The 17,565-nt window shown below is 46.7% G+C and overlaps 2 protein-coding genes across 11 annotated transcripts in view; one reads left to right on the forward strand and one right to left on the reverse strand.

Moving 5' to 3' along the window:
• Positions 1-17,565, forward strand: part of ATP5MF (ATP synthase membrane subunit f) — a 616,357-nt gene that overhangs the window by 466,898 nt on the left and 131,894 nt on the right. The window lies entirely within an intron of this gene.
• The window catches only part of TRRAP (transformation/transcription domain associated protein), a 114,088-nt gene that overhangs the window by 74,407 nt on the left and 22,116 nt on the right, over positions 1-17,565 (reverse strand). For all 10 annotated transcript variants that reach the window (XM_049639240.1, XM_049639241.1, XM_049639249.1 and 7 more), the window contains exons 13-23: positions 16,768-16,846; positions 15,442-15,676; positions 14,361-14,721; positions 14,175-14,272; positions 13,511-13,705; positions 12,871-13,062; positions 10,820-10,985; positions 8,815-9,071; positions 6,332-6,532; positions 3,569-3,720; positions 1,875-2,074 (exon numbers count right to left, since the gene is read on the reverse strand). In XM_049639240.1, coding sequence (XP_049495197.1) covers positions 1,875-2,074; positions 3,569-3,720; positions 6,332-6,532; positions 8,815-9,071; positions 10,820-10,985; positions 12,871-13,062; positions 13,511-13,705; positions 14,175-14,272; positions 14,361-14,721; positions 15,442-15,676; positions 16,768-16,846 — 2,136 coding nt within the window. The remainder of the gene's footprint in view (positions 1-1,874; positions 2,075-3,568; positions 3,721-6,331; positions 6,533-8,814; positions 9,072-10,819; positions 10,986-12,870; positions 13,063-13,510; positions 13,706-14,174; positions 14,273-14,360; positions 14,722-15,441; positions 15,677-16,767; positions 16,847-17,565) is intronic.

Genomic DNA, 17,565 nt, shown 5'->3' on the forward strand with positions numbered 1-17,565 from the left:
CGCCCCTAAAACTTTTTTAAGTTTATGTTTTTAGGAGTCTCTGCACCCAACATGGGGCTCAAACGCATAAGACTGAGGATCAAGACTTGCATATTCTACCAACTCCAACAGCCAGGCACCCCTAAACTACCTCGTTTTCAAACTAGAGGTCAGGAGCTCAATAAAAGCTCACGCTGGTACTTTTTTTTTTCCTTTTTGAAAGAACTTTTTAATTAATAATTTATTTATTTTTAAATTTTCATCCAAATTAGTTAGCATATAGTGCAACAATGATTTCAGGAGTAGATTCCTTAGTGCCCCTTACCCATTTAGCCCGTCCCACCCCCCACAAAACCCCTCCAGCAACCCTCTGTTTGTTCTCTATATTTAAGAGTATCTTATGTTTTGTCCCCCTCCCTGTTTTTATATTATTTTTGTTTCCCTTCCCTTATGTTCATCTGTTTTGTATCTTAAAGACCTCCTATGAATGAAACCATGTGAGACTTGTCCTTCTCCGACTAATTTGCCAGCACTGGTACTTTAGACCAACTTCTGTTAAATTGCAATTACTTGTAAACTAAGTGGTCTAATTCACACTAAGGTGATTTTTCTGAATTATTTCCGTTATAAACAGCATTCTTTTCAGATTTTCTCGGTCATAACTCAAAAATGCATTAGTTTAAGATGAAAATCACCATCAGGTTCCTTGTTTTAAAAAAATTAGGGAGGGCTGGGTGCCCCGTCGGCTAAGCATCCGACTTCGGCACAGGTCATGATCTTGTGGTTCATGAGTTTGAGCCCGGCATCGGGCTCTGTGCTGACAGCAGAGCCTGGAGCCTGCTTCAGATTCTGAGCCTCCTTCTCTCTCTGCCCCTCCCCAACTCATGCTCTCTCTCAAAAGTAAATTAAACATAAAGAAAAAAAAGTAAAAATCATTGAAGAGACCAAGGGGCACAGCACAGAAATGACTGTGGGCTATGCTCTGGACTTCCTGACATACAAATAACAATTAAAAAGCAACTTGGGCCTGACACCCAACACACAGAAAATAATCTGCTATTAATTAATGCCTTGGAGGCACCCAGCAAGATAGGCATTATCAAGCAGCTTACAAGTCTGCTGGAAAAGACATTAACAGAGAGACACTGAGGAATGATCTAAAATAAACCTTACAGCATTGACTATCCGGTCCAAGAAAGCCAAGGAGAGATACAAGAGGGAAAGTTCTAGGTGTTCTGCAGTGTTCAAATGAAGTTGCTTTGCTGCTCTGGAGGGTGAGGGGTCTTGGGAACACCTGCCCAGCGCCGGTCTGGGAGGAGCTGCAGAAGCTGGGAGTAAGTGTTTGGAAACTTACACAGCAACTGACAGTGTCAGGACATTTTACTGCCTTCTGCAAAAGCCCCCGTCCGGATGGATTAGGAAGAGAAGCAAAGAGACAAACAAAAGTGGCCCGTCCCCATCCAGAGCCTGAGGGGTGGCAGGGATGACCACTCCAGGAACCGAGAAAAGCACAAAGACTTGGGGGAAGCCAGCTGACAGCAGGAGGACAGAGGAGGAGGCTCGGCCTTGGAAAACAACACAAGAAAGACCGGCAACAAGGGGGACCACAAACTTTTACATGCAGAGTGCCCAAAAGTATTCTGCCCCCATTTTCATGAAGAACAAAGGGCCAAAATATTAAACGGACATATTTTACAAATGAAACGTGGTAACAATTTTTAAGTTAATGTTGCACCCATCACTGAAATATCAATTACCCTCAATAAGTGGGGATTAAAAAAGCAAAGGCCAAAAATCAACCAGCCAAACGGCTTCTCTGAAATACCACGCAGTCCTCGTGGAGCTTCGGAAGCAGCCCCAGGAAGTCACGCGAGCACTTGCACCGCCCCACTCACCGCACTGCTGGGCAACTGCCACCATCGTGTAGTGGCGGATCAAGCTGGCGACAAAGGGCAGGGCGCTGGGCCGGAGATCCTTAATGACGGCAGACATGAACGCCCCAGTCAGGGCCTGCTCAAACGTCTTCCGAGCTGGAGTGTCCTGTGCTTTGTAGCGATGTGATATGATGACATTAGGGATGGTCTTTTCTGTAAAGCTGAAAGACAAGATTGGATCTGTCATCACAACACCAAAGTCCCGGCCTGATGATGTCACCAGCACTTCTGTTTTCATTTTCAGCTTGCCAACCTTCCCCTTGTTCAGACAGGCCGAAGTGCGTTCATTTCTCTGCTTTAAATCCAGTAACACCTGGATTCAAACAGGATGAACTTCATCAAGAATATCTATAACCAATGGTTCAAGAGATCCCAAGTGTGTTCTACCTAATATGAGCACAGGCAAGGAATCAGAGCAAAATTACACTGTGGCAACAGATTTAGTATCTTTATAGTTTTTAAAGAAAGTGGATGTTGGACTTCTGTCTTTTATAACTAAGTCAAATTCTAAGAAATAAACCGATCACTTGGGGTGCCTGGGTGGCTCAGTTGGTTAAGCATCCGACTTTGGCCTACATCATGATCTTGCTATTTTGAGTTCAAGCCACGCATTGGGCTCTGTGCTGACAGCTCAGAGCCTGGAGCCTGTTTCAGATTCTGGCTCTCCCTTTCTCTCTGCCCCTCCCCCACTCGCGCTATCTCTCTCAAAAATAAACTTAAAAAAAAAAAAAAAAGAAAGAAAGAAAGAAAGAAAGAAAGAAACCCATCAACAATCAAATAGAAATGAAAACTCTTGAAGGCAGCTATACACCTATTGTATGTTGAACAATCACACCATGCCAAGGTGCCCGGGTGGCTCAGTCTTACACGTCCGACTTCGGCTCAGGTCATGATCTCACGGTTCATGGGTTTGGGCCCTACATTGGGCTCTGTGCTGACAGCTCAGCTTCAGATTCTGTGTCTCCCTCTCTCTCTGCCCCTCCCCTGCTAGCTCTCTGTCTCTCTCTCTCTCTCAAAAATAAAGAAAACATTTAAAAAAATAAAAAGAAAAGAAAGGAAAAATCACCACGGGAACTATATCAGACCCGGTTATTAGAGGCCTCACTGACAGTACATGGACCACCCACCACCGATGCTCTGAGAAACGTGTAAATACAGAGCCAAAGTCCCCTCCCTGAAACATGTAACACAGAAAGATTAACACCCACACATGATCACAAAAGACCACCATATAAGGTCATAGCAATAACTGATAAGAACAAAATATAAATATCACATGACAAGCATCTGGGGAATGGAAGGGTCACCATGGACCAGAAAAGCAAAAGATCCGCTGAATGTCTATCACGTGCCCAGCGCTAAGGATATAATGGTTCATAACAGGACAGAAAAGGCCAGGACCCTTGCTCCCTGAAGCTGACAGCCTCAGGAGGCAACAGTCAGACTACAAAGGAGGTAAATTCTAATCCTCAAGCACCCAGTTTCGCCTCTTCATTTTCTCGAAAAGCCCAGAGAAGCATCACTAGGCAGATCACAGGCTGATTTCCCGACTTGACGGAGCAAAGTCCTAGCACCGCGGAGATCCGGGAGGTGCTCTCCACCCTAAATCCTGATGGAAGATGCACCAATCGCAGAAAACCACGTCCCCAACATACTTAGGGTGTGCGAGAAGCTGGTAGAGGGCATGTTTATTGTCCTCCAGACTCATCATCGCCACCAGGAAGCACTTGATCACCTCCCACGCCTGCCTTCGGTAGTAAGGCTCCGTGTTGGCACTCTTCAGGCAGTCTAGAGCGGTTTCGATGGCCTACAGCAAAGAAACACAAAAAGCGTAGTTTATGCAGAAATTACCTGACTACAAAATTCTCTCTTTACAAGACAAAAGAGCTTTCTTTATTTTTTCAGAAAACCTACACAGTTATACGTACATTTTATCCTGTTCAATTAGGTTGACCAGGAAGGCTGGGGAGGCATAATCATAAACAAAAAATCACGTGAAGCCTTTAACAGCTAAGAGATTAGCCTCAATGACAATTCTATAGCTATAAACCCTGTGAGCAGAAGAAGTGATGGGCGTTAAAAGATTCATCTAGGCTGTGTGTGAGGAAGCAGTGGATGCTGACAGGGCCAGCAGCCCTGCCCTAAACACTCACACACGGTCACAAAGAGCATGACAACAGGTCCTCACTGTTGTGCCCGAGCCCAGGGCACCGAAGCACTGTCCCTCCTCCCACCGCCTCTGCCCTGGTCACCAACAGGTAACAAATCATGTGGAGACAATTTCAGAAGCAGTAAGGATCAATGCAACCTTTGAGCCAATTACCTGCCAAAAGAACAGAGCGTTGTAACGTGCCACAAGTAGGATTATTTGTGAGAATTCGCCAGCACCTGGCTTGGCCATGAGCTCATGCCCTTGGCCCCGGCAGCCCCATCAGCTGTGTGGGGTGCTGCGCGCCCTCGGCCTCTGCCTGCTAGGAAGCCGGCCCCTCGTGCACCCGAAGTCTGTAGGGGAGTCCAGGAGGATGTGGGAGCCAATCTTCAAAACTTGGTTTCTTCTTTGGGGGAAAAACTACTTCTAAAGAGATTTTCCTGCTCTGCTTAGTCTATGCAGCATCAAATGAAAGTCAGATACCTTAGTTTTCATGACTAATACCAAGCTTGCCACTGACAGGGCTGAAGCAAATAGTCCTGGGTTAAGAAATTACCTACACTGTGGGAACATGCTTCAGACACAGGGTGTTCACTTCAGTAACTTGCAATGTAAAGGCAGCATTTTAGCTGTATTCTCTTAGGAGGAAACCAGTGCTTATTTGGCAAATATTTTTATTAAGGTTTGGGGGAGAAGCCAGGGTTGCGTCTCACCCTGAGGCCTGGAGAGGACACCTATCTACGGGCTGGAGGAGGGTCAGGGACAATGTGAGTGCTTGAGAAGTGGGGGATACAGGATATTGAGAGAGGATGATGGATGAGAACCCCAGAGGGACATTTATCCATGATAGGCATCGTTCCCCATAGATATTTAATAAAGCCTGATTGAAAAAAAAAAAAAAAAATCACAGAACTCACTATGTGGGTAAGGTTTGAATACAGAGAAGTGAACAGGCAGAGCTCTACACTATGACACAACAGGACAGTTAGCCCTGAGCAAAGGGAGGGCTTTGAGTGGGTCCAGGCCACGAAATGCTGGTTTAAGACCAGATCTGTCTGCAAGGAGTTCAGGAATCCAGCTGGCACCTGGCTTCCTAAAACGGCGGAGTCTCTTAGATGCACGTGGAGGCCTACTCTAACACCCTTTAAAAAAACAGCCAGTATGGGGTGCCTGGGTGGCCCAGTCGGGTGAGCGTCCGACTCTGGCTCGGGTTATGATCTCAGTTTGGTGCGTGAGCTCAAACCCCGCATCAGGCTTGCTGCGGTCAGTGCCGAGCCCACTTCAGATTCCCTGTCCTCCTCTCCCTCTGCCCCTCCCCAACTTGCATGCTCTCTCTCAAAAATAAACAAAACATTAAAAAAAAAAAAAATACCCAGTATGTAACAACTAGATAAACATCCTGAAAAGACATGGTAACAAACATCCTGAAAAGACACAGTAACAAAAGACACTAAGGGTGGGTGGAAGAAGGCTGGCTCTACAATAAGGCGGAGAAGTCAACCTCAACAATGTAGATCATGGTAAAGTGGACCAAGATGCATGTGACAAAGGACCAGGAGGGCTCGATGAGGTGAAAGGGGGAAGAGTTTTCAAAATGACAAAGCAAAAGTAGCAGAGTGGACACTCGGGCATGATGCTGGGCACACTGTCTGCCCATTTGCTACCCAACGGGACAGGAGTTCCAGATGGCAGATGGAGAGAGACCACAGAGCTGCCCACAGAGGGCTCAGGAGCCAGGAGAGACAGCAGGTGCTACGTCTCAATAGAGAATGGGAGAAGTGGGGGCTCAGGAATGACAAGTATGGGATAAACTTGGGTTCTAATGACACTTGAAGTAAAGCCTGTTAGGCGGTGAAACAGACTAAGTTCAAGGAAGGGGTGGGCTGGGCGGCAGTGTCTCCTGCTCCATCGGGAAACATGAAACTGCTCCAGAGTTCTCCGGGCAGTACACCCCCACCGGCCTCCCGGTGTTAGGAAAGCCCCTTTGCCACCCAAGCTGGTCCCCCAAAACAGTTTGTCCTTTGACCTAGAAACTCCCTCCCAAAGGGCACCTGCCTGGCTCAGTCAGTAGAGCGTTTGACTCTTGATCTTGGGGTTGTGAGTTAGAGCCCCGCACTGGGTATAGAGCTTACTTACAAACAAAATCTTAAAAAAGAAATTCCCTCGCAAGAAAGACATGTTTTATTTACATATTTTCAAACAGAAATTCACTTTCTTAAAATGAAATGTATAGTATCTTTAAGAAGCTCCTGCAGATTTCCAAATTTACCTTCTCCATCGGGAGCTGAAGAGATGCTTTACAATCAGAAAACTCCACCGTGATACTGGGGCCTTGAACCTCAGTCACAACATAGTGCAGCTTCTGGGACTCCTTCAACATCTTCCTGTTACTGCCACCAAATTTACCAAGTACACGATAGGCCACGTGAGAAATGCTATCAGCAGGATTGCGTAAAGTGCGCCATAAAGCCTAAAAACCAAAGTACTTTGATTAAAATCCTTGCAAGGCAAGGCATCCTCATGGTTCACAAATCAAACTTTTCAAGTTATAGAAAATTATACAGCAAAAATTCTTCCTCCCATCTCTGTCCCCCAAACACAAATTTCCCCTTATTGGGAGAAGCCAATGTTATTAATCTTATGTATCCTCCCTGAAAAATTTTAAAAGAAAACGCAGATTTAAACATAAATGTTCTTCCACGCTCCTGAAACACACACAGTAGCATATGATAAATATCGCAGAGCTCAAGAGCAAGAAAACTAAGCAATATATCGTCTAAACATATATACAAAATGGGACCAGAAGAGGCATGGAGGGAAATGCTCTTTACTGTTAAAGTTCTTGTCCTGGATTTGATGGTGAGTTCTCAGGTTTTTACTTTGATTAATAGGCTTTATAACTTACAAACAAGATAAATTCCTACAAATAGGATATATAAACAATCTTATACATTTCAAACTTCATGTTAGAAAGGATGGTGAAGGGCGAAAACACAATCATGACAGGCCGCATTCTGGGAACAGGTAACAAGTACGCGCACCTTGTATCAGTGCATAAGGACCACACACACTCAACTGTTTCCAAAAACTCTTGTCAGTCTTCCCACGTTCTTTCACCTAAACTGTCTAAGTCCTCCAAATTACTATGTCTGTCTAGGGGCACCTGGGCGGCTCATTTGGTTTAAGGTCCGACTCCTGATTTTGACTCAGGACACGATCGCACAGTTCGTTGAGTTTGAGCCCCTCGCTGGGCTCTGCATGGACAGCAAGGAACCAGCTTGGGATTCTCTTGCTCTCTCTCTGTCCCTCTCCGGTTCATGTGCAGGTGCGGGCGTGCTCGCTTTCTCAAAATAAACTTAAAAAAAAAATGTCTATTTTCTTAGATCACCTTCCATAACAATACCAGATATTAGCGTCTAACAACAGCCAACGTAAAATCTTAGAATTTTCTTTAAGGCAAAATTTCAACTTCTCTTATGTTCCTAAAGGTCCACCAAGGCCTGTCCGTCAGGAACCCCTGCTGAGAGGTGCTAAGCCCCCCCCCCCCCCCCCAACCTCTACCACTCCACCCGGCTCCACCACTCTTCACGTACCCTCAGGAGAGGGAATTTCTGCTTAATCCCCCGGGAGGGGGTGGCACTGGGAGCGAGTGCTGGTTAAGGAGACCACAGAGAAACAGACTATGACACTTGTCTAGTGTGGGGGGCGGGGATTACTGGGGCTCCAAAAGCAGGAAGGAGCCTCGCCCCTGTCTCCCAGGACTGTCTGCCTCATGAAACAGCAAGAGGCCCATGAGCCCAGCCCCACTTCCTCCTCCCACATGCTGCTCACCCACACCTGGGTCAGGCCCAGGGTTTGCCTTCCAGAACCAACAGTGCCGTTCTCTCCTGAGGCAGGCTCTCCGTCAATCCTCCAAAGGATGGCTGGGAAAGTGGACTTGGAGGCCCTGACCCAACCGCCAGGCCCATCCTCTCCCACCCAGATGGCACACAGGGTCCCTATCTCAGGACTGGGGAGGAAAGTCTCCCAAACCCAGCTTCAAGTGCACACACTGCAGTTTCCAATCCAGACTCCTGTCTTTTAGGGTTACTGAGTCTCCATCCTTTGAAGCTGGCATTCGGACCTCTAGTTGGGGCCAAATACTCCAAAGCAGAGAGGCAGTATAGTGACAGGCAGCCTACACTTCTAACAATTACCGACTACATTACGAATCCGTAACGACAGCAAAACGTGAAGGCAAAACCTAGTATGTGACATACAAACTCTAAGGAAGAAAACATGTTTTCAAAACCATCTCAATTATCTGCTTCATTTCCCTTGACCCGAAAGTGCACACCTGCACTTCCCTCAGGAGCGTGATTCTCTTCACTGCAGCATCCTGAGATCAAAGAAAGTCTCTTCCCGGCAGCACATAGTAACCACAGCACCTGCCCTCACAGGTCATCAACTTAATGAGTCTGTGACCCTCATGAAAACCCTCTGAAAAAAGGGCAACACTGCAAAACAAATGTCTACTTAATACATATTTCTACACATCTTTTCATAAGCCAGGAGACTCATGAAGAGGTTAAAAACTACACCACTTCATCTTGCAGAGAGCCCAACACGGGGCGCAGGCAGCTCACTGGGGGGGGGAGGGGGGGGGGGGGGCTGTCATTTCCGGAAACACTAGTCTAGAAGCCCCGGGAAAACCGGATCCGTGAGCGCCCGACAGCCGGCGCTGGGCCGGCCCCTGCGAGAACGCACACTTACCTGCATGAGCTCCGCGCGGACAGGCTGGATGTGGTCGTAGAGGAAATCGGGCTGCAGGTTGTCCACGCACAGCTCCAGGGTCCTCAGGCCTTGGCTGACCAGCGTCTGTGAGCCGTTGAGAGCAGACACCAGGGGATCCATTAACATGGGCAGGTAGGGCAGGAGGGAGCTCAGCCGCACAGGCACCGTGAGACACAGCTCCACGAACAGGTCCTTCATGTGCTGCTTGTGCAGGCCGCTCTGCAGCATGTTCAGGCCTAGAAGCGGGGTTTGCAGGCATCAGAGAAGAACATCACCCCCAGACGGGCCAGAGTTAATCGTACAGAATAACTGTTCCACCTTCTGTCAACGTCAGCGCAATGACAGGAAGACGTTTTAGGTCTCATCTACTACATCAGCTAAACCTATTCTACAACCATGACCCTTCTGTCCGTCAAGTTCATGGTGACAACAGCAGGCTGCATACAACTATAACGTAAGCTATGATACAATTATTTAATGTTAATTAATCCTAATGAGATACCTAATATCACACATGGATCTTTTAAGAATCATGTTGTTGTTTTTAACAAGCCCGATCCAGAGACACAAGACTCCAGTAAGGTACATTCACCTCAAGCTTGAGGTTTACAACCTCACATGTTTTTTTCAGGTTTCCAAGAGACCACAGTTGAGGTCTCCGCTGTAAAATAAACTTTTTTTTTTTAAATCCACTTTCATTTCCTGCAAATGGAGAAGATCTTCCTTCTCACAAAGACAACATCCCTACTTTTTGTGAGGGTAAGCTGAGCTCCTTCCTAACTGAAACATGTCAGATCAGGACCTGCCCTGAGTGCTCAGAGACCAGCTAGAAAGAGAAAGGCCTAGAACAGTCGATGCATCCCAGGCAGTGCAGGATGGAGAGAGCGCAGAGAAAAGATCGATCAGGGAAGGCATCACAAAGTAACAGCACTGGATTCAGGGTCCAAAGGAGGAGAAGGAGAAAGGTTAAGTTCCCAGAAGGGGATCCACTCGAACAAAACTAGGTAGGGAGAAATGAGCCTGGGGAGGAGGAAATGAGACCCCACAGAACAGAGGACTCAGGCTGGGGAATGACTGGAGATGGGGTTAAATAACGGATGGCGGAACTGGATCATGGGCCGGCCACCTTGCAGGGTGGACTCATGGCCATGTTACAGGCAACATGGCCGACTTTTTCCCAAAGCCTCCTGGGTACTATACGTTGTAAATGGCTTTTCTTTAAGGATCCCCTTTAGCTCTATATCTTGAAAGCATTCCTGGTCACACCGGAATTGCAGGATTCTGGTTATGTAAGTTTACCTCAAAGTAAAAATACACACTTATCAATCAGCTTTATAACTGCTTTTTCTCTTCTTATTCTGACTCTCTCTCAAACTAGGGATCCCTGATATTACTACTAAGCCACTAGAAACCACTTTGTAGACTTGCTTACCAAATGCTACAAAAATACAACCAAGTCCTAACCAGGGTGATGGAAACCTTCCAACTCCTGTTCAACTCTTGAGTAGGGAGGGGAAGGTCCATCCCTGAACAAGGGGGCTCCCTTCAAAGTCCTACTGCCTTGGGGCGCCTGGGTGGCTCAGTCGGTTAGGCGTCCGACTTCGGCTCAGGTCACGATCTCGCGGTCCGTGAGTTCGAGCCCCACGTCGGGCTCTGGGCTGATGGCTCGGAGCCTGGAGCCTGCTTCTGATTCTGTGTCTCCCACTCTCTCTGACCCTCCCCCGTTCATGCTCTGTCTCTCTCTGTCTCAAAAATAAATAAACTTAAAAAAAAAAAAAAAAAAGTCCTACTGCCTTTAAAGAGAGTGGGACACGGGAACATGAACACATGGACAGACACACACACCTCTGGCAGGGGATACGTACATATATCCCCTCACCAAGACCTTCATTGGATGCAGAGGATGAATGGACCCCACAACCACAGTCAGCCAAACCCATACATGCACACAAGACTAAAAGGCAACCAAAATCACTGCTCTGACCTTGCAGGAGGTTTGGTAGGAGAGGCAAAAATTCCTGATACAGGAGGTCATGGCTACCTCCCCCAATGGAGCGGAACAGGGCCCGGAGCAGCAGGAAGTAGTTATAGGGCTCTTTGGCAGTCTGTGCAAGTTCCATTGAGCTGTTCACGATCTTGTGCAGGTGGGGCTGTGCGGTGGAGAAAAGGCAAGTTAACACGCTCTAAATGAGGATGGGTGACACCCTCAGAACTCATGCTGAAGGTTCACTGTAAACAGGGATGGAAGGTAGTTCTGACGAGTTCACTCCTAGAGGCAAAACAAAACAAGACCTTTCCATCCTTTATTTGGCTCAGATTAATTTGTCTTGAAATATTATGCTGGTTTCCACCAGGATGGCTGCAGAAGCAGCGTTTAATAGGCTCCTACGTTACTGTGCAGTTACACGATGTTGAAAAGGTAACGCTCTGGAGCAGGAACCAGAGGGTCTGTCCGCTCTGCTCTGCAACTCAATATGGCCACTTCCCTCCTAAGACTAAATAATCAAACAGGATGAAGATGCCCATTTCCTAGAACAATCTAAACGCAGAAAGTAACCGAAAGGAAGTGAAACCTCACGATCAAAAAGGATACACACAACGTCTGGAAGAGCCTCAAAAATTCAGATCGTAAGATCTTGGGAGACTTAATCAAGAAATTTTCTTTAATAATAATAATAATAATAATAATAATAATAATAATAAAAGTACTCTATCAGCTTATAGTAACTTTAATTAACATCTAAAGCCAGACTAGCTTTTTATTTTGTACTTCAAATGCTGATTTTAACATGTAACAGGTTCAGCTGCACACGAAATATTCTACAGGTATGTTTACAGTGAACTGTGTCACTGACATCGTTCCCAATTTGTTGTCATACGTGGCACAATGTACGTATGCATGTATCCCACCATCAGGTTTTATTCTGGTTTTGTTGTTGTGCATCTAATATCGGCAAAAATTAAATTTTTCAAAGACACCAAATTGTGTGGACGCATATTACAGTTAAGCGTTTGTTCTTAGAAAAATACAAGTATTTTTCTTTTAGGTGAACACAAAAGTAATGTTCAGGTTGTTGCTAAGTGACTGCGACAGAATGGAGAAAACCTGAGGGAGCGGTCACATAAAAACAGAGATTACTGGTGCTCCTGGTCACCGCCTGTACATTTACTGCTCCAGGAGGAAAAAAAAAAAAAGGATCTTGTTTGTGTCTTCAGAAGCCCCCCCCACGGGAAGACATCACACTTCAGATAAAACTGCTGCTAATACTCAGCTTCCTACAGGAATTAAAATATTTTGCCTTAAGTGGAAATGAATTTTTATTAGGTTTTTGTGCCACCGTCTGCTGCCTTTTCAGTGGGACATGTAACCATGGGTAAGTTTTTTTTAGCCGTTTGCTAAAATCAAGTAACAGAAGAGATGGAATTAGACTGCACTGGTCATCCACTACGTTAGGAGACATTGTCCCTCCGAAACGGTCCTAGTAAGGGATACCAATTAGTTAGAATTCATAAAGAGGAAAAACAAACAAGTGGTCCTGAAATGAAACGTTCCCCGTACTGCCAAGGAAGATAAGAACACGGCGAAGACACAAAGTTAGAGCGGAAGACGGCTGGCAGAATCAGAACTGTTACAAAAGCCACCTGTTTCTCTTTGGACAAGAGAAGGCGGTAAAGGGATTTTTCCCTTGTTTTTTTCCCATCACTCCATTTTTAAAATACGAACGATGTGCTATTTTATTTGTGTAATCCAGAGAAAGAAACTGGAATTAAAAAAAAAAAAATTTAGTGGTGGCAATACTAACGACAACCCACTGCCTGCCACGGGCACTCTTAAGTTTCATTTCAAACCATGGATGAATCCTCTGAAACCTTCTTCACATTTAGGCCCTTACTGGCCCAAATATCTATGAACTCAAAGAGCACTTCACAAATCTAAAAACAACACCTCCCGTTTCCGTGCAAATGGAGAACAGGAAGCAAAACACAACCAAAAACTCCCCCAAAACAAAGTACACTTGGCTCCACGAGCTTTACCTTCAGCATTTGTTCGTTTTCAGCTGCAAAGAGGGAGACTGAGCCAAAGACCAGCTTGAACAGCTTGAGGTACAGGTTGGAGACCTCCACGCTGGAGCCCATCTCCGGCAGGCGGTCCAGGAGGTACTCCACCAGGATTGTGGCGAACAGAGCGGAGGTAGTAGGGTTCGCCAAGAAGGAGTTGGCAACAATCTGTCAAAAGGAGAAACGTGCTTGACAAAAACAATCCTCAAAGTAGCCTTAACACTAAGTAATGAACTTTCCAAAAACACAAAACCAAATCTGTAACAGCACAAGAAATTAATTATCCACCCTAGGAAAAAAATTTGTAAATCTGCCAAGCACGGAGTAGGGCCGTTCACTTCAAACACTCACGTCCATTATTTTATCTTCACTATCAAATACCAGGAGCCTACATCTAACATATACTTAATTTCTACTAATGAAAGAAACTGATCCAAGACATCTTGATATTCTGAACAAAAAATATTAAGTCCTAACATCTCTCTACATTTTTCTACCAGCACAGCCTTAGGCATATCATTTAGAACACCCTCAAAATAAAGAAAACGCCAAGCGCTCCACACATCAACAAGTAATTTTACAATCAACGTTCAAAGGATAAGACAGAGTTTTATACCTGAAGAGCATAATTTTTTGAGATTCTTTCCACCATGTAAGGGACTGTCGTCTGAAAGATTTCTTTAAACGTTAAGGGATTCATCATTGTGAACACGCCGGCGAAGTGTTCCAACACCTCCTTCTCCTCCTTCATTCTGACGGTCTGGCAGTTTGCTACTCGGATGTAGGTCTGTCCATTTCCAGCTATCTGGACCTAGCACAGGGAAGAAACCCATGGATGTTAAAACCAGGCGTCTCTGAATGTATTCCATAACATAACTGGACCAGCTGCATGTTTAAAACACAGCATTTGAATTACATAATAAATGTTCTCCCATCTTTTTAATTCTCTATTCTCAGCTTAGTTTTGGAAAATAATTAAAACAAGCAAAAAAGCTTTGCTAAGCGTTCCACACAAGAATTTAGTAAAACTTCCATCTTGCTTCCACTGCATTCCATGTACACGGACCGCCTCCCCCACCAAATGCTCACGCTGACACTTAAAAGGAAAATCTTCACCGTTAAAGCAATGCTACACTACAGAACAAGAGCAAATCTGGGGACACGAACACTGCAGACAATCCAAAACGAGCCTTTTAGGACCCCTTCCATCACATCACCGGCACCCTCATCCCAGAGGCATTTCCCACACTCAGGAGCCTGGTTTGAGGTCACTTCCTTACCTGATAAATATCTAAAGCCTGCATTGCATATTTCACAAGTTTTATATAAATCTGAGTCTCTTTGGGCTGTAACTGCTTGTTGGGAATGAACTGAGCTTCTGGAAAAGAGAGAGCATAATCAGTTAAGGTGAACAACACCCACTCTGCAGAAAACATCCCATCTAAATAATTCAAGAGCGGAATTACCACCAGGTGCTTTACATGACGTTATGCCCCACGTGATGGTCTTGACGCCACAGACCAAGGTTTTGACCAAACTTCGGCAATCTGTGACCTGGAATGTCTGCTTGTCCTCTTTATCCTTTTCTCCTTGCTTTTCAAACGGAGGCACAGGGGCCGGGGTCACGGGGGTGGCTGGGGTCGGGGGTGGGGGCGGGGCGGGGGTGGGGACAGGCGCAGGGGAGGGGGCGGGGCCCGGGGCCGCAGGGGCAGCAGGCACCCCGGGCAGGGCTGCCTCCACCGCTCCGAGTTCTGACTGAGGCTTGCACTTCTTAAAGATGGCAGAGAGCTGGTACCGGGCGATGGTGTGGAATTTGAGGACAAAGACCTAGCAGAAAGAGCAAGGGGAGAGAAAGACAAAAATCATTCTTCTTCCACAGGCTGGCAGCCCTTCCAGGAGACAGGAGCAGCTCTCTGAAGCCACTTGCCGAAGAGAAGTGTGCCATCCTCCCCAAGGAGAACTACAGTGGCGTCCCTACCTCCACTGTCACTGTGAGGAATCTGGCTCAGAAAAGCTGGGGGACTTGTCGCAGAAGCCTGGACGCGTGGCCCAGACTACTCCAGACCCACACTATCACCTGCTGGCCTCAGCAATCACACTGTACTCTGTCCCCACGCACCCAACCGGGCGCCTCCCCTGGCTATACAGTGTGCCTGTAATCCCTCTTCTAGGTACTCGCCAGGAACCGTAGCATCTCTGTAATCCCTCTTCTAGGCACTTGCCAGGAACCACACAGTGTCCCTGAAATACTCGCCAGGAACAGTGTGGGGAGCGTCCACGTATCATTTACTTAGCACTCATGACAATCCCGGGAGGCAGACACTGACTGTATCCCTGGCTAGGAGCAGGCTGGCACAGAGATGTTAAGCATCTTGTCCAAGGGCACTGGCTAGCAGGGGATTTGAACCCAGGTGGTCTGACACCCGGGATTGAGCTCGGCAATCGGAAGGCTGCATGACCTGGTCAGTAAACCACTGGTACGAGTCCATAAGTGGGCATCGGGATGAAAGCACGCAGGATGCCCACACCTCCCAGGAGAGCTGGTACCTCCAGCATCCGCATCAGGACGTCCCTCCCGTTGCCGCTCTCCTGTTCGCTCTTGGAACGGATGCAGTCCACCAGGTTCAGCAGCAGCTTGCAGGACATGGTCTGGATGCTGCTGGGCAGGGACTCGTCATCGATGTTCTTGGCAAAGAGCTGGACGGCGAGGGAGAGGTCACTGAGGGGCAGGTGCTGACGGACGTGGTGCACGAGGTCGGCCAACGTGCTGTAGGCGAGGGGCCTGTGTGCAGAGACCCCCCACTAGTGAGCGTCCGTCCCAACATGCCCGCAGGGCCGTGTCTGCGGGCCACCACTTCTCCTACTACCTGCCCCAGGAACACAGCACAGGGCGGTGCACCCGGGGCACGCTTTCTAGGTCTTCTAGGAGTGACACCATCTGATGCCCAGTTGCAGGCTGGTTCAACCCCAAGCTACATAAAAAGTGTCTTTGTATTGGGGCGCCTGAGTGGCTCAGTCGGTTAAGCCTCCGACTCTGGCTCTGGTCATGATCTCATGGTTCGTGAGTTCGAGCCCCGCGTCGGGCTCTGTGCTGACGGCTCAGAGTCTGGAGCCTGTTTCAGATTCTGTGTCTCCCTCTCTCTCTGCCCCTCCCCCACTCACACTCTGTCTCCGTCTCAAAAATAAACAAACATTAAAAAAATAAAAATAAAAAAAAAGTGTCTTCGTATTTGTAACAATTTTATACGGCCATCACAGTGAATAGTCTACATCGTATTCAAAGTATTCTTCCTATTTTTCAAAAGATCTATCACAGCTCCCAAATTAGAACCAAAAAATTACTAATGTTGACTCATTTTACACTGTAAAAAATGATAAACTGTTAATTTTCTCCTTTAGAAAGAAACATGGTCACAACCACATTTATTTTATGAAATGAATAAAAAACAAAGACTAGAAGGAAATGCACCAAAATATTATCCATGTTACTTGAACCCCTTATGTAGAACAAAGAGGTTTGTTTTCTTCCCTTCTTTCTTCTCGTTGGGTACTTAAACATTCTTTTATAATAAAGAGATGCACTTATTACATAAATAGCAAACAAAACAAAACAACCCCAACAAAAAACCAATACGAGTCAGATCAAGTTGTCCCTACAACTGACATCAAGACAACTACTCTGAATCTTCCCTTTAAGCTAACACACAAAAACCAACCTAAATCATTTCCAAATTTCCCACAATTCTAAATCCCCACGGGAGAGTAAAGGTCTGTTGAGAGCATCTGTTGAAAGGCTCACACATGAAGGGCCAGGGCCCACCACACCGACCCCCCCCGATTTAGCCAACAGATCTCATGGGCTGAATATCGTACCTGAGAGTCTCCCGAGCAGTATATCCTGATCCAATCAGTATGGATTCGTCAAAGAGCTTGTCCATGCAAGGGATGAACTCTAGAACACAAAACACCCGGTGCACACGTCACCAATTACACCCATGACACAGCAGGCTTCCTCACGGTAGCCAGCCTGCTGTCAACAAGCCATCTAGACTGGGAGACACGTGGGCAGGAGAAAATCACACGCGCTGTATTTCAGTCAAAGACCCCGGCTTTGCTGGGCCGTGTGCTGTCAAAGACACAGTTGGGATCACACGCAGAATCAGAGGACAAACCAGACCAAGGGAGCTTCCCGGCCCCTGGCAGAGAACCTGCCCCAGCGCTTCACTGCAGGCCCACCCCATCCTCCTCAGAAGCTGCTGCCATTGAGGCACCTGGTGGGCTGAGCCGTAAGAGCACGTGACTCTCGATCTTGGGGTTGAGTCAAGCCCCACACTGGACTAAGTGTGTAGCAGTAAGTGCTATTTTTAAGTAATAGCAGTTACTTAAAAATCTTAGGGGGAAAAAAAAAGCTGCCACTATTGGCCCACACCTGCCTGGAGAAGAGGGGCAGTATCCTCTAAGTGCCCCTTTATTCACTGCCCTGGAGTCCTCCCCTTCTTAAACATTTTATGCTTACTCATTATGGAGAAATACGGAGAAAGAAGGGTATTTCTCCACATAAAGAACCAAAGTCTAGAAATTTTGCAGGGTTCTGGTAGACATAGGTCCCAACTCTCTGGATGAGTGAGGCTCACTAGGGTTCTGTCTCTAATCCTACAGGTGGAACCCTCA

The sequence above is a fragment of the Panthera uncia genome, chromosome E3 (genome assembly GCF_023721935.1).
Source record: "Panthera uncia isolate 11264 chromosome E3, Puncia_PCG_1.0, whole genome shotgun sequence".
NCBI classification, from domain to species: domain Eukaryota; kingdom Metazoa; phylum Chordata; class Mammalia; order Carnivora; family Felidae; genus Panthera; species Panthera uncia.